Raw genomic sequence first — 15,911 nt, forward strand, 5'->3', positions numbered from 1 at the left:
GGCCCAAAAACGAGGAAGGAACTTTGCTTTGGCCTATGGCTGATCTGTAGTTCATTTTGGAATTTTTCCAACACCGAAAGATTGATCTGGAGGAAATAAACTCGCTTTCCTAGTGGTTATCGAAAGGGCATTCCGAAGTTTGGTGGGCGTGGCTGAAGGCTGGCGCAAGTGATGTCCGCGTCCGCCAGGTGTCTCTTTCGCTTGGTTTGCGTCGCTCGAATAAGATGAATTATAATGAATTTCGCTTACCCTTCTCGCCTCTGCGCTCCACCGATTAGTTGAACTTGTTTTCGTGGCTGTGGGTTAGTGAGGTGTGTGATGGTGGTGGTGGTGTTGTGCTTGCCAATCAGTTCCAATTTTGCGGTGACAAATGCCAAAAATTCTTCTGACGGAGGTTGGTCGTTTGGTTGGTTGGGGAGAATTGAACCAAAAATGTGGGTAGTTTATAAGCGGCCAAAAAGGTGGGGGTTAAATTTTGGTAAAGAAAAATCCAAGCGCCGTCATTTGTGTTTTCTGTTTTCTCAATTAATTTCGCTTTTATTAACCAATTATCGTTCGAGACGGACCCTTTGCTGGTCCGCCCCTTTGATTTGTTGACTTAAGTTTAAGTATGTATGTTTATGTTAGTATAAATGTATGAAATATGTATGTTGCATTAAATATACGCAAGTGTAAGTGTGCTCCAGTGTCATTTGTTGGTACGCAAGTATATCGGTTCATTCGCCTTCCTTGAGGTAAAGAAAGAAAGCGCTGACTAAAACTGATTCAAACTGAATAGAACAGAAAGGTTTGAGTGCTTATATTCGTAGTTACTTTTTTTTGCTTCGTATTACTGTTAACTTTGTGAATTTCGACGGTTTAGATACGGATGCTTCTCGCTATTTTCGAATTTTGCTTAAAGATAAAATTTCGCCTAAAGTTTTGTTAGCCAAACGTTTATTGTTAATTCGCCTTAAATTGCCTAAATGGTTTCGTCTCATAATTTCGCTCGTCTCGCAATTGTCAATTAACTATTTTTACATCAATCAATAATTTCGTATGGAGACTTCTGCGCGAAGCCTCCATATTGGTTTTATCCGAAACAATAATGAAGTTAGTTCGATTTTTAGTTTGTTGTTAGTTACTTTTCTATCACAAAATCAGTTACAATTGTATTTAGATCAATTTCAATTTCATTTCCAAATTTCTTTTCAAATTTCATTTTCAAATTTCAACTCCATTGCCAAAAGCAGCTCCTTCGTAAATTTTGTAAAGGCATTAACAATCAACGCGTCACTCCTGGTGCCCCAAAATCGGGCTTGAATTTCGACTTCTGTCTGCTGTGAAGATGGGTGAAACTGAGGGGTAAGATAACTCAACTTGGTAATGCGATAAACTTAAACTTCAGTTCGATTAGCGAATGCCTCTGCCTGCCTCATCTGCTTTGTACGATTCCCTAAATACTAATTTCGCAAATGCATTTTTTTATTTTTCAATTATCCAAACTTGAATTTCACTTTCAATTTCGATTTGAAGAGAACCTCAGTTTCTTCCACTCGATCTCGCTTCTCGGATTAGGAAACTCACCGTCTTAAACGCGACTAATTTTGTCATAGTTACGCCAAAGTGCAATCAAATTTTGCTCACATTCCCCATGGGAACTCTGGTTAAGCCTAAAAAACTCGCTTAATTCGTTTCAATTTAGTTTTAGCTAAAATTCAACTATTGTTCAATAATTTCGTGATCATTGTTGTGGCCGAAAGGTTTGCTGTGGTGCGATCTCGTCTGCTCCTTATAGCGGTGTTCCCATCCATTTCTAATCTTAACTCCCACCAGAGGGCGCTAGGGTGCGGGGCTGGCTAACTTAGTAACTGGCTAACTGACTTGGTAACTGACAGACTGACTGACCTACTGGCTGGCTGGCTGATGGAGCTCCTCGGAGCAATTGTTGGGCCGAAATGGTCGATTTCGCTGCGTTCGTTTCGTTCGAGGAATATGATTTTGTCTGTGCCAAATATTCAAATGTTTTGCATGCAGTTAATGATGTTGTTGCTGTTGTCGCTGTGCAGCCGCAATCGGAGATGAGATATTGCGGCTGCAGGAACAACAGGGTTTGCCCGCCCCAGCCCCAAAAGTCGCCGGACGGAGAGCAGGCAAACATATCCCTCTAAACCCGCCCACTTTCCATGCTGTGTCTGCTGTGCTGATGAGTGAGAAGTGCATGATCGATCTCAGCCAGCCAGAGATCGGGACCTATGATTTAAACTTTTAAATGTTCATAAAATCAGGAGAAAGAAAAAACCATATTTTTTAATTGGTATTTTTGGTGTTTTGTGTATATTTTGTTTTGTTGCAACTCAAGGCCAAGTAAAGTAAATTAATTAAACTAAACGTTAACTTAACTAAACGTATAAATTATTTACATAAATAACAGACTAGTGTGTGTGTGTGTTTGTGGTGTGTTTTAGTGTGTATGTCGATTATTCTATAAAATTAAGATGCGTGCTCGAAAGTGGGGCACTAAAGGAAAAGAATTGATTAAAAATAAATCGTATTCAAGGGATTCATGTTTACAATTAACTTTGGTCGAAGGTTCGCATAACGTAATGTAAGAGATAAGATGGTAAATTTAACTACCCTAACGCCCGCTGTTCGTACAAATAACTCTGGCTCTCGCATTAAAAATCTAAATAGTTTTCGCAAATTTCTTAACCTTTTTTTTTTAGTTTTTGCTTTTAGTTTCGCTTAATAGACATCGAATATATGCTTAGCGCTTAAATGGGGGATAAAGGGAAGTAGCAACCTTAGTGATCGGGTGACTTTTAAACTTTTAAGATTAATTCCCGATTTCCGGCCGTCAGAGCTGGGCCTGCTTTTGTAAAGCAGCGCGCAACTGGGCGGTGGAAACTGCTTACCGGAAAGTCGGTCGACCAAGCAGTGCGATAGAAACCACTTCCTGTTTGGCCGAGCGATTTTCTCTCTCTCTCTCAAATGAACACACACTTCGTACCGATGCGAGCGTGTGTGTATGTGTGTGCGTGGAATGCGTGTGGTTATTGTGTAGGTATTTCCTTGTGGAATGTGTGTCAACTTTCGGTAGATCATTAGACGGCTCAACTATTTGTTAAATATTCATACGTATACGTAATCTGCTGTAAATATTTTCAAAAAAATTTCAACTAACAAACCAACGGCGAGTACAGTTTACACTGCCTGTAAATTACGCTCGGTGTGTGGGTGTTCTCAGGTGTGTGGCTCAGGTTTTCTTTCAATTTGCACTATTTCACATTATTAGATTAAGACTTGCTGCTCTATGTTAAGTTTTGGTTTTGCTCAATCGGCCCACTGGATTTGTATATCCGTGGCCCACATGCTTCATATTCTTGTCACTCTTTCGCTGAGGTTCATGTGTGTTTTAATTGTATGTATATGTGTCAAGTTGTGTAGTTTTTGGAAATTTTTGAAAAAATATTTTGCTCAGTGTGTTTTCTAAACGCGTTTTCGACTCGTGTGCTTTTGCAAATCTCTCAGCTATGTCTAAGTTTCTGCCCTGTGTGTGGATACTGTTTGTCGAATCGTTTATCCTCGATTTTATTGCTGGGTAGTTGGTCATATCCAGTCGTGTTTCCTGCGCAGGTTTAGCCTTTTAGCTTTGGCCTGCGTTTCGCCTTCGGATGGCTGCTGCCGGGCCTGGAGTTGGTGGTTGTAGCGGTGCTGCAGGTGGTGGAGGTGCTGGCCGGACTGATGGGCGGTGGCATTCCCAGTGGGTGCGGCAAGGGCAGCGTCGGCAGCGCCAACTCCTCCACTTATTCCAGCTGCTCTAAAAAATTGGGCGACTTGAAGTACTCGGGCACGGGATCGTCCATGCGCGAGATGATCTTGTATATGGACTTCTTCCACGACTGCTCGGTGTCTTTGCCACCCTGTATTGCACGGAAGAACTCCCGCAGTGTCGATTCGACCACGAAGCGGAAATTCTGGGGTACCTGTGGACCGATTTTCTCGATTAGCGACTAACTCCGAATAGGGGTTCACTGGTCATCTGGTTAGTGGTCCTAACGCTCGCATCCACACACACTTTAGTTATTCATTTTGAAAATCATTATTTTTCTTTTCTTTTTTTTTGGAAATTGGGAGTGTGTGTGCATGTAGAGTCGGAGGTCTTGGGGTCTTGGGTGGTCAGTGTTAGTGGGCTAGTGTGAGTTTTAGTGGGTGTGGGTGTGGTTATTGGCATACCTCAATGTGGTTATTGCGATTGTAGTGCAAATTGAGCACGCGATACAATTCACTATCTCCAGCAATCAACAGATCATCGGGTGTCTTGATGCCTTCGGTGACAGCTTGTCGTGCATATTTCTCCATTTGTATGTAGTAGAATTCTCTGCAGATGCGTAGATGAGGAATGTTTGGTTTGGTCAGTATTCTGTTTGGTTTTTTTTTTATTCTATTCTATTTATATTTTTCAGTTCAGCATTCAAATTTACAAAATCGTAAACGTAAATAAAAGCGTAATCAAGGTTTGAAACAAGGCGAGAGGTGGGTAAAACAAAGGAGGAAAGTCGTAAAGTGGTAAACCAAATTCAAAGGAAATCGCTAATGCTTCGGTCGCTTGCTCGCTCTCTCTCTCACCCACTCGCTCAGTCACGCTATCTCGCTCACTCTGTGCCTAGGGGTCCCTTAATGCATTATATTGGATAGCTGTTTGAGTATGACATTATTAATAATTCGCTGCATACTCTTAGGCGCGTCGTGTATGTGTCGGTGTCGCTGTGGGTGTGCTGGGTGTGTGTGTGGGTGTGTAAAGAATTTTTAATAAATCTCAAATGTGCAGCAGCAGCTCGTGGTGGTGCAATAACAATTGCAAGTCGGGGCGGCATCTTCTAGCTGCGGTTTTTGCCTTCTTTCCTATTTTTTTTATCCCAGGACTGCCTTGGGGGTTGGGGATTTAATTAGCAAGTGCAGCGCGATGCTGCCGCAGTAGCTGCTACTGCTGCTGCGTCGCCTTGTTTAGTCAAGTGATTTGTGTGTGAGCTGCCATTCGCTAGGGGATATGGCGAGGATGTGGCAGGGGGATAGGACTGGGGGTATATGCTTTACTTGGCAACTGTAAGTGATTGCTTGTCTTCCGGCCTGACTGCCTCTGCTGCTGCTGCTGCTCCGCCTCCTCCAACCCCCTGATTCTCCACTCTTCTCGCAGTTCCTGCATTGTCTGCCGCGCACTAATTGTTGTCTTTTCGCTGGGAATCCTTTGGAGTCCCTCGCCCCAACCCTCCCGCATCGACCCCTCCTGACAACGCTCCGATAATCGCGCTAATTTCAAGATTTCCCAGTAGCAGAAGCGCCAAATGCATTTCTCATGTTGTGCCACGGCGCTCGTGTTGATTTTCCAAACAATAAGCGCAGAATGCGCAAATAGAAAATCTTTTCCTTCTGGCCCCCAGCCCATTGGCGCGCCCCCCTTGCGGCTCCCCGGAGGCGCTGGCACTTGAAGAGCAGGAGGGAGGTGCTGCGTTGGGATGGGGGTGTGGATCGGGTGGGTGGTTTTGGGATGGCTTCATAATGAGGCTGATGGCTTGGCCTGGCCGAAAGAAAGGAATCGCTGTGTGACAGTTTTGTGTGACAGTTCATTGTGCCGGGTGTCCATAGTTATTAGGGATTGCCAGGATCTCAACCCCGCCCCGTTTCGGTTGGGGCTCGGTTTGGTTTGAATTGCAATTAGCTTTGTGGCTGGCGTGAAAAGGAGCTTGAGGCGATCCTTATGCAAGCAACCACATGTGGCAGGAAAAGGAAGCTTGGCTTGGCGGTTTTAAATGCGCCACTTAATTTAGATAATAAGCCGTGCAAGTGGAACTGCAGATGTGCAGATGCAATGGCGTTGCGGCTCGACGGAAGTGCTAATTAGTTTGCATATAATATTTCGTAGCCTATTTATTTGGGCCTTCACCCACACACACGCACCAAGTGAGAGAGAGAGTGAGGCGTGAGCGCGGCAGAGGGAGAGGGAAAACCACTAAAACACTTGTTGAAAGGCAGGCAGGCGTTGCTTTGTCAAGTGCATTCATCTCTCACCCACGCCGCACCCCTCTAACTCACTCTCACTTCGCTTGAATGTGTGCGTGCCAGTGTGTGTGAGTGTTTTCTGTGTGTGTGTGTGTTTTTTGTTCGTGTGTGCGTGTGTCTCCTTCTTCGCTGCACCTTCTTCTTCTTCTTCACTTCCTCCGCAATAAATCACGTATCACGGATTACGGTTACGAATACGAACGAGTAGAATGTTATTAATAAGCTCACACATACTCACCCACACATATGCAGACATCTCTACCTCATACATTAATGAAGTAATTGGCAACACTTTTGCATTGTATCTATATATAAGCATCTGTACAAGTCATATACGTCTATATACATATACAGAATGGAGCGTGTATCGTATCTGAGTGTCTGAATGTCTGAATGTGGTATGTAGCATGTGTGAGTGTGTATTTATATAATTGTAACTGCTGTTGTTCCTGTTGTTGTTGTTGTTGTTGTCAGCAAGATCTTTTCACGCGTCGAAGGTGGAGGGCGGTGGGGAATGGCTGGGAAGCTGCTCTAAGCGCCAAAAGGACACTTAACCTCAAAAAAACGGAAAGCGGCTCGATGAGAAACAAAACACGGAAAAAGAACAGCGTGAGATGTGCGAGTGTGTGAGTGTAAGCGAGTGGGCTAGCATGTGTGTGGGCGTATCCTTGAGCGCCTTTTGCCAGTAGGGCCCTGGCCATTGTGCTCGAGACTCTCAAGTAGCTGCCGCCATGAAAAGCGGCCAAAGAAACCCACTGAATGTATCCTGGCAAACAAACTAATTAGCCCGCCAGGAGTCTGAGTGTCGGTGGGGCTGTGGTCGCATATGTATGTGAATGTGTGTGTGAATGCATGTCCTTTGCCGCTTTCTTTTCATTATTTGCATTTTGGCGAGCACAAAAAGAAGTTACTGCAGCTAATGCAATTATATAAGTGGCCTGCTTGAGGACCTCGAACAAAAGGCACTTTTGTTAATTAGCCAACACACACACACACACACAGATGAGGCAGAGGGGCCAGAGAGAGGGGGTGTTTGGTGTGTGTGTGCGTGGGTGGGGCCCACTTAAGGAGGCAACACTTTTTAATATGCCAGCGCCACAAGTTTCTTGGCCTCGCTCTCCGCTATTTTCACACTTGGCTCTCCAGCTCGAGTGGCAGCTCATCATCGTGGCGCTCATCCTGCGGACTCTCCAGCTCACATTCACCGGCATCCTAAACGGGGGACCTAACCCCTTGCGTTTTTCTTAAGTGGCCACTTTAGGCAACATGTTATTAGAGCACTCAGCCCCAGTGTCTGTGTATGTGGTTCTGTGTTCGCAGTGTGTCTGTGAGTGTGGGAAACTCATAATATTAACTTGTGGCTAAGAGAGAGCAGAAAGCGGTTACAAGTATTCATTTCCTAGGTTAATTTAGGGGGAAAACGATTAAGAGGGAAAGTATTTTCCCGAGAACAATGAAAACTAAAATCAAACTAAGCAACTCAGCATGAGAAACGAACGCAAAGAAAACCGTTACATCCCAACTACCCCTAAGATCCAAAAGCAAAAAAAAAAAACGGAAAAAAACAATCGAGTACCAGTTAGGAAATCAGAAAATATTCCCACCCATTTTAACCTCTCGCCCAAGAAGTCGCCGAAGTCGTCGAAGGCAAAGACAAGATGCCAACTCCCCGATTCCCATGCAAAGTAGGGTTAGGGCACACCGCGCAAGGGTAGCAACCCCCATAAGAAATTCCGAACAAACCCCGAGCGTGCCGCCGGGTCTTGATTTGTTGTCTTTTGTGCTGTTCGATTGTGCGCAGGTAGGGGAATTTCTTAGGGTGTCTTGCGGACAATTCCTTAAGACGTTGCGCATGTCTTAGACAAATCGGAGACGGGCAGCTGCTAAGCCGGCGATGAAAGAGGGTTGCAAGTTATAAATCCAGGTGAGACCTTGTGCCACGCTCTGTTTTCGGCTCGGTTCTCTGTTTTTCTTCGGCATGTTATTCACTTCGGGGCGGACAGATGCGGCCCGGATTTGGCGCGCAAATCACGGCGACTGCATGCGGGCCTACCTCACTTCACGTTGGCTCAGTTCCATTGAGAACAGCCCACTCCTTCCACGGAATAACCGTATATCCGAAGTTACCCACACCACGGACTATCTGGCAGCTGTCGTTTTTCCGTAGTCGTTGTCTTTCTGCTCTTTTTGGCAACTTCTTGCGCAATTTCACGGACTGACAGTTGGAGGCGCGGAATGACAGCCGAATGGTGTTGCATGTCCTCCGACTACTTCTTGAGTGCAAGTCGAGGGTTTCGACAGGTGGCAGTCTCGAATTTGGGCAATCAATTTGTAACGAAAGCCCCTGCCTAACGCCCAGAAAACTTAAAAGTCCAAAAACTCAGGCGCGACGTAACGAAATCATAAATATGAATGCTGCTGAATGGTTAATACATATTGTCTTACGTCTAGATCTAGAAATAGTTCTGGAATTGTTAATTGCACAACTTACCGGAAGTTCGAGAACCATTTCACCAATTGTGCTGTGTTGTTCTTGTTGAACTTGATGTCCGGGAAGTACATCTTGAGCACCGCGGAGCTGGGGTAGCGCACCCAGAAGAACATCAGCTTGGCCTTGCGCAGGTGCATCGGTGTCAATGTAGAAGAGTGCAAAGGAGTCAAGGATTCGCAATGTCTGGTGGCGTTATAGATATAGGGTATATGAATGAGATATGTGTGTCGGATGGATGGTCGATTGTCTTTCCAAATTTCCATGTCCGTGTGGGGCAGAGCCACAGAGGGAGAGAGAGGTATAGATGTAGATATTCGATTGGATTGGCAATGTCTAACGTGGCTGCACTTTCGAGTGCCAATAATGAATGTCTAAGGGTGCCACCGCACAAGCCCCCGCTTTCGCCTCCTTCAGCCCACTGATTGAAAAAGCTGAGCTCGGCTGTGAATCAGAGTCAGAATCGGAATCGGAAGGGGATTGGGATTGAGAATGGGTATGGGCATGGAAATGGGGGCTAGTAAGAGGCCAACGAGTGCAGCTCTTTCGATTGGCTGCTCGTCATTGATTTTTTCCATTTCTGTGGCTGTTGCGAAATGCAACTCAAGCCAGGCCAAGTCGATGATGATGATGACTTGAGGGTCTTTGGGGGCTTAAGTGTGCGGCGGGGCAATAAATAAGGTTTTGATTACATTTTATAAAAGAATTTAGTTGGGAAATAAATAAACTGAAGAAGACACTTGATTGGTTTCGTTTTGTAAGCGAGGTCCGGGGTCGGGTTAAGTACCTGGCCCCTTTCCACCTTCCTTTCTACCACTACTACTACTACTCTTCTCTACCCGTCTCTACCTTTCTCTCTCTCTCTCTCTGTCTCGTTTCTGCTGCACACGGTGGACTAGGTGGAAACTCACTTGGCCATCAGCGACTCCTGGTGTTCTGTGTTAAGTTGCATTTGTTTGTAAAAGGATATAGTAGGAGCCATGCCATCGAACTGCATGTCGGCCGAGTTGCACTCGGACTGGCGATCCTGGGCGTCCATGACGGCCCGCAGGCAGGTCTTGTAGTCCGGCGATCCGCCGTGATGTGCGGCGGCCAGCAGGGCGGGATGGAGCATCGACGGCGGGTGGGGCAGCGGCGGCGAGTCGCGCGAGTCCATCAGAGCGCCCAAGCTGCCCGGCGGACTCGAGGACAGCTGCATGGACTGGTGGTGCGGGTGGTGCTGCTGGTGGTGCTGATGGAGCTGGGCCGCCGTTGGCTGGCCAGCGGCTGCGTGCGGATTGAAGAACGGCGAGTACGGCGAGAAGACCTTGGACTCGTGCAGCGAGGGATTAGGTATGGCCACGGAGGTGGGCAAGGACACGGGCATCATGGGTGGTGGTGGTGGCGGCGGTTGCGGGTGGTATGCGGCTCCTCCGCTGCTCCTCGTCGGACTTTGGGCGGGCGTGGCATTGCTGTTGCCGCCGTTCGACGCCTGTTGCTGCTGCTGTTGCTGTTGTTGCTGCTGCTGTTGCTGTTGCTGCTGCTGTTGCTGCTGCTGGGGGGTTGACGGTGGTCCTCCGGTGGGCGGCACCACGCCATCCTGGGCAAGGATGCGGCTGACGGTGCGCGGCGTGATGCGCGTATCGGTCACCTTATGACGCTTCTTCTTTGGTGTCACCACCAGGCTGAGGGCCTCGTTCTGCTCCAGCTGCTGCTGCGTCTGCTGCGAGCTCTGCTGCTGCTGCTGGGCGGACTGTTGCTGCTGGGCGGTCTGTTGCTGCTGCTGCTGATCGGGCGGCAGGCAGAAGGGTCCGGTCATCGAGTTGTAGAGCGCGGCGGCGGCCACCGGATTCATGCCCTGTGGCGTTTTGGGCGCCTGGAACATGGCAGCCGCTGTGGGCGAAGGACGTATGTGAGGTGGCGGTATATTAAGGGTACTTAAGCTACTGTTAGTTGGGTTTGCTGGCCCGCTGTTTGGGTTAGTATTCGCGCCGGGATCCCCCGACTGTTGCTGCTGCTGCTGCTGCTGGGCGGACATTGCTGCTGCTGCGGCGGCATGGTGCATTTGCAGACCCATTGCAGCGGCTGCAGCAGCGGCGGGCGAAGCGAAGGATAACTGGCTGCCATTTAGGCGAGGGGCGGAGATCAACTGTTGGCAGTTGGGCGGCAGCAAGGGATGCGACTGCTGCTGTTGCTGCTGCATGTGCTGCTGCTGCGCCACATTCTGCTGCTGCACCACATTCTGTTGCTGCTGCTGCTGCGAGCCCTGATGCTGATGCTGGGCATTCTGTTGTTGTTGCTGCTGCGCACTCGAACCGCTCGCGGGCGTTTGGGAGGGCATTTGACTATTAGCTAGGAGTAGTGAACCATTATTACCTGATTGTGTTGCGGGCGTGGGTCCGTTCTGGGGCCTGTCCGCCACCTTGGTGCGCGGTGACTTCCGGTCGAGGATCTGCGAAGCCAGCAGCAGGTCCTTGTTCAGCTGCTCGGCAGCCGCGGTCACGGAGTCCGCCTGCTTGCTGAACAGCCGCCGTTGGTGGACGAAGCGGGTCACAATGGTGTCCACCAGAGCGGACAGCGAGGTGGTGATCTCGGACTTGAGCACATCGGCCAGTCCCTCGAGGTCTGTGCCCGACATGCGCATCATTGAGCTATTGTTGTTGGCGCGCAGCATTTGGAACTTTTCAGACAACTCGGACTTGAGGGCCGTGTGGCCAGCAGCCCCGCCCATTCGTGTGGGCAGGCGGGCGGGCGCTGGGTGGTGCATCTGCGGCCTGGGGGCGGCAGTGGCCACATGTTGCTGCTCCATCTGCTGTTGCTGCAGCTGTTGCAGGTGCTGCTGCTGGCGCTGGATCTGCTGTTGCTGCTCCTCCTTGCGCCGCTGCTGCTCTTGTTGCTCCTGCTCGAAACGGCGCTGTTGCTCCTGCTGCTGTTGCTGCTGCTGCTGTTGTTGCTGTTGCTGCTGTTGCTGCTGCTGCTCGGCGGCTTCCTTGGCCATGCGCGCCTCCTGCTCGAAGAAGAACTGCTGGTACATGGCGGCCGCGTGCGACATGTCGCCCATGTGCTGCAGCAGTGGAGGGAATCCTTGGGGCAGGGCGGGATGACCCACACCCACTAGTGGATTGTGCAGCTTGCCGGACATCATCTTGCTCATCATCTGGGACAGCATGTTGGCGCCAGAGTCGCTGCTCTCGCCCAGCGATGTCTTGGGCTTTAGGGGCGATGGTGAGGGCGAGCTGGAACCAGGTCGTTCCTGCCCAGTTTCCTCCTTGTGGTTCGGACTAATGTCACCATCTCCGGTCAAAGTGGGCGAGGGCGACAGCTCGATGTGATCACTGCTGCCATTGTCTGGCTCTTGTTCTTGTTCAACATCCTGGTCCTGGTCAAGTTCCTGGCACTCGGATTCCTGCTCCATGCGCGAGCACAGCTGCACATATTTCTGCTGCATCTCCGCTAGCTGCTCCTGCATGGATCGCAGCTGGGACTTGAGGGCATTTTTCTCCACACGCTTCTGTTGGATTTGCGGGGACTCCAGCTCATTGGACTCACTGTCCTCCTGGTCGAGCATCATGCTCTGCAGATTGAGGCCGAAATTCAGACCAGCTGCGGCGGCCACATAACGCTCCATGGCGTGTTGCTGGGGCTGGTAGAGCTTGCGCTTCTTGCAGCCATTTACCTGCAGTTGTCCTGCCTGCGCTAATCCGGAGGATGGACTGCATCGCATTCCCGAAACGATGTTCTCGACGCGAGCTCGTTTCAAGTCCATGCCGGGTTTCTTGAGACATCCGCTGCCGGATGTTTTCTGCTCCACGCAATCATCGTCGTCGTCTTCGTCCAGGACATCGTCCTTGTCAAGCAGCATCATGTCCGAGTGACTGGGCGAGGCCAGGCTCTCCATATCGGATCCGCGGGAGTGCAGACCCAGGAGCTCCACCTCGTCAAGCATATCGTCCACGGACTCCTTTTTGGTGGGCAGCTGTGGCTCCTCCGGAGCCCTGCTCTCGGATCTCTGGCCATTGGGCGCAGCATCTTCCTCGTCCTGCGCATCGTCCTGAGCCCCGTGGCTATCCAGGGAGTCGGAGGACTTGCGTCGCAGGCTACCATCGCTGGCCATGCTGCTGTGGCTCCCACTGCCGCTCCCACTCCGGCTGCTGTGGCTGCTTCCGTGCGGCGATTGCTGTGGCTGCGGAGCCGTCTGGGGCTCACTCTTGATCTTGATGTCAGCCATTTCCGAATCGTCGATCAGATTGATGCTCTCCATGGTGGTGTTATTATTGTTGTTGGCGGTGGCAGCAATATTGTTGTTATTATTATTGTTGAGCTTGGAGTGGAGTTGCTCCTTCTCCTGCAGCTGCTGTTGCTGCTGCTGCTGCATGGCGGTGCGCAGCTCCTGATCCAGTTGCATCAGCTCCTTCTTGCCCTGCAGTATATTGCGCAGCATGTGATGGGCCACCAGGTCGTGTTGCAACTGAGACTGGTGCTGCTCCCCACTGCTGGCTCCACCGTTCAGCGAGCTCACCGATGCCGCTCGTGGCGGCGAGCCACCAGCAACATCAGCAGCTGCCGCCTCCAAGGAGCGATCACTGCAGGCCGACACTCTGCGACTTCCCTTGGGCGAGACACCCTGATGCGAGTGACTGGAACTGTGGGCCGATCCCGGCGAGATCGATGCATTTGTGCCATTGCTCATGGGCGTATTGTTGGCGGGAGCAATGCTGTTGTTGTTGTGCTGCTGCTGCAGCAACTTGGACGTGGAATTGAGGCTGCCGATCAACAGCTCGGCACTGGTGGCCGTCTCCATGGCGGCGGCCAGCATGGCGTTGTCCAAACTCTGGGGCAGGCCACTCGTTGCGTCCTGGGCCTGCTTCATCTGGCGGCCAAACAGCTCGTTCAGCATCTTGGCCGAGGAGCCACCAAACAGGTTGCCAAAGGCGGCCGTCAACAAGGACGATGCCGAACTGGCGCCCGAAACTGGTGAGTTGCTCGTGGGCGAGTGGGTGGCAAGAGCAGCCGGTGTGCTCGAATTGTTATTGTTACTACTACTGCTATTGGCCGTGCTGACCGATTGTGGTTGGAACAGGGCTCCTCCACCAGCGGCACCCGCAGCAGCCGCGGCAGCGCTACTCATGAAGCCAGCAGCGGTTGCCGTTGCTCCGCCGTTGCTGTTGCTGCTGTTGTTACTACTGTTGCTATTGCTATTACTGCTCGCTGGCTGATTGTTAATGTCTTTGCTCAAGGATCTTTGACGCGAACGACGATTCACTTTACTGTTCGCGTTTCCGTTTCCGCTACCGTTTGAATTCACGTTCACGCTAGCGTTCGAGTTCTTGGCTGTTGTCGTGGGCGCCTGTGCTGCTGTTGATTTTTTAGCCGCGCACGTTGTTGTCTTGCCGACGGCCGTTGACTGACTGATTTGCCGACTACTGCGGGCGCTGCGATGACTGCGACTGCTGCCGCCACTGCGATTACAATGGTTCGCCGTCGTCGCCGTCGTCGTCGTGGCCGCTGCCTTATGGTTGTTGCTGCTGGCGTTGCTGTTGCTGCTGCTGCTGGCGTTGCCTTCGCAGCCTTCGAGTACAACCACGACGTCGTCGTCGGAATCGTCGGACTCGGCCTCCTCTTCGTTCGCTTTCTCCTTCGCCTTCTCTCGCTCTTGCTCCTTGTCTGCGTCTGTGTTGGTGTTGCCGCTGTTGCTGTGACTGTGGCTGCCTGTATTGGTATTAGTCTTGCCGCTCTCGCCGCAATTCGCCGCGCTGCCGTCGCCGTTGACTTGTAAGGGTATTGGTGACGTGTGGCCGTTGCTGCTCGGCGGTGGTTGCTGGTGTTGCTGATGGTGCTGTTGCTGTTGCTGCTGTAACTGTGGCTGATGTTGCTGCTTGGTGGCCGTTGTCTCCGGCTCGTTTGCCTTCAGCAGCACGTTGTTCTCATCGCTGTACAAACCAAAACAGTCCGCCTCGTACTCCTCTGATGACATCATAAGATGATGCCCACCAGCAGCAGCAGCTCTCTCGCCTCGCGCTTCTCAGCTCTCGATGATTTCGCTCCTGCTTTCGCTGCTTTCTCTGCCTTGCCCCTCGGCCAAACCGCTTCCTCGGATTGGCTGCTTTTTCTCTGGCTATACCCCTTCGTTCCGGCAAAGAGAGCGAGAGTTCGCCGCGGCGTATGCGTGATTTCAGGCTTAAGTTGCTGGCTGCGACTTTTCCTTGGGCCGCTTTCTAAGCCAAAAGGTATCCTGGTCCGATTGTGAGTACTAGTCCGTGTGAGAAGGGTTTGTCGATGTGTGCTGCGCTTTCAAAACCGCTCGCTCCTGCAATCCTGGCTGCCTGGCCGCGATGTCCTTGCTGCTGTTTGCTGCTGTGTTGTAGTGCGCCAAACGTTGAAATTTTGCTGTCGTCCAACTTTTTGGTCGAAATGTTCCAGTTCAAAATTCTTCCCGCTGTTGACAGTTGGTTGCTGCTGTTGCTGCTGGCACTCTTGATTTTGTGTCTGCGTTTTCTACGTTTTTTCCTGCGTTTTCTAATTGTGAATTTTGTTTTGAATTTTCTTTCCACCACCACACACATGCGAATGTCCTTTGCATTTAATTTTATTTAAATTTGATTTGTTTTTCCCTTCGTTTTACACCCGTTCTCCTTCTCCAGTCCTTTTTGGCTCCTTTCCAGTTTGTTTTTGTTTCTTTCGCTTTGATTTTTTGAATCTCAAAAGTGTGTTTTCGATGCTTGGCCCGAAAAACTTGCGAATGAATTTTGGGATTTTTGTTCGTTTATCGTCGTTTTTGTCGATTTTTGTCGTTTTGGGTATTTAGTTGGTTTGGCTTGGTTTTCGTTTTAATAATCCTTGCTTGCGCTCAAAAATCTTTCTGTAAAATTAATGGAAGGCGTAAGTTGGAATAGCTGCTGTGGAAAAATGGGTCTGAGTGTTTAAATGGAAAGTAAAAGTGGCTGGCCAAAAGCTTCTGGTTTGGGTGGCCACTTGATTGGTGCTCGGTTTGGGGCTGTCCAGGGGATGGCTGTTAGATCCTGTGATGCTGTGGCGGGTGGGTTACTCCGGGTGGTGTCCTTAATTCAGCGCAGCCCATCAACCCTCCCGCCCCAGACAGGTTTTTATCTAATTTCTCCACTTGAGCTTATTCTCTGTTCGTCTCTGTATATGTGGGTGTGTGTGTGTGAGTGTGTGAGAGTGTGTGAGTGGGGGGTGGGAGTGTGAGTGTGAGGATGAGTGTGAGTCAGTGTGTCTACCCGCCCCTTTCTGTTTTTGTACAAAATAAAGATAAGTCACTTCGTTTTCGCTGATAAACAAGTTTGACTTACTTTTCTCTGCCACAGATACAGATACAGACACGTAGATACTTTGCATATGGCCATGGGTCGAATGCGTAGGCACTCGAAATAATCAATACTGGGGA

General features: G+C 50.0%; 1 protein-coding gene across 3 annotated transcripts; it reads right to left on the bottom strand.

Annotated features, from left to right (window-relative positions):
* Positions 1-2,378: 2,378 nt before the first annotated feature.
* LOC117145954 (homeobox protein prospero) lies at positions 2,379-14,906 on the bottom strand. 3 transcript variants are annotated; one of them, XM_033311841.1, is made up of 5 exons: positions 10,883-14,898; positions 9,498-10,399; positions 8,531-8,685; positions 4,216-4,360; positions 2,379-3,965 (listed from the first exon to the last, which is right to left on the bottom strand). In XM_033311841.1, the coding sequence occupies exons 1-5, from the start codon at positions 14,481-14,483 to the stop codon at positions 3,786-3,788; spliced, it is 4,983 nt and encodes a 1,660-aa protein (XP_033167732.1). In that variant the 5' UTR covers positions 14,484-14,898; the 3' UTR covers positions 2,379-3,785. The 3 variants fall into 3 exon arrangements, with proteins under 3 accessions (XP_033167732.1, XP_033167731.1, XP_033167730.1); XM_033311840.1 differs by having other exon boundaries at positions 8,531-8,713; positions 9,439-10,399; XM_033311839.1 differs by having other exon boundaries at positions 9,498-14,906.
* Between the last annotated feature and the right edge of the window lie 1,005 nt (positions 14,907-15,911).

This window comes from Drosophila mauritiana, chromosome 3R (genome assembly GCF_004382145.1).
Source record: "Drosophila mauritiana strain mau12 chromosome 3R, ASM438214v1, whole genome shotgun sequence".
In the NCBI taxonomy this organism is placed as follows: domain Eukaryota; kingdom Metazoa; phylum Arthropoda; class Insecta; order Diptera; family Drosophilidae; genus Drosophila; species Drosophila mauritiana.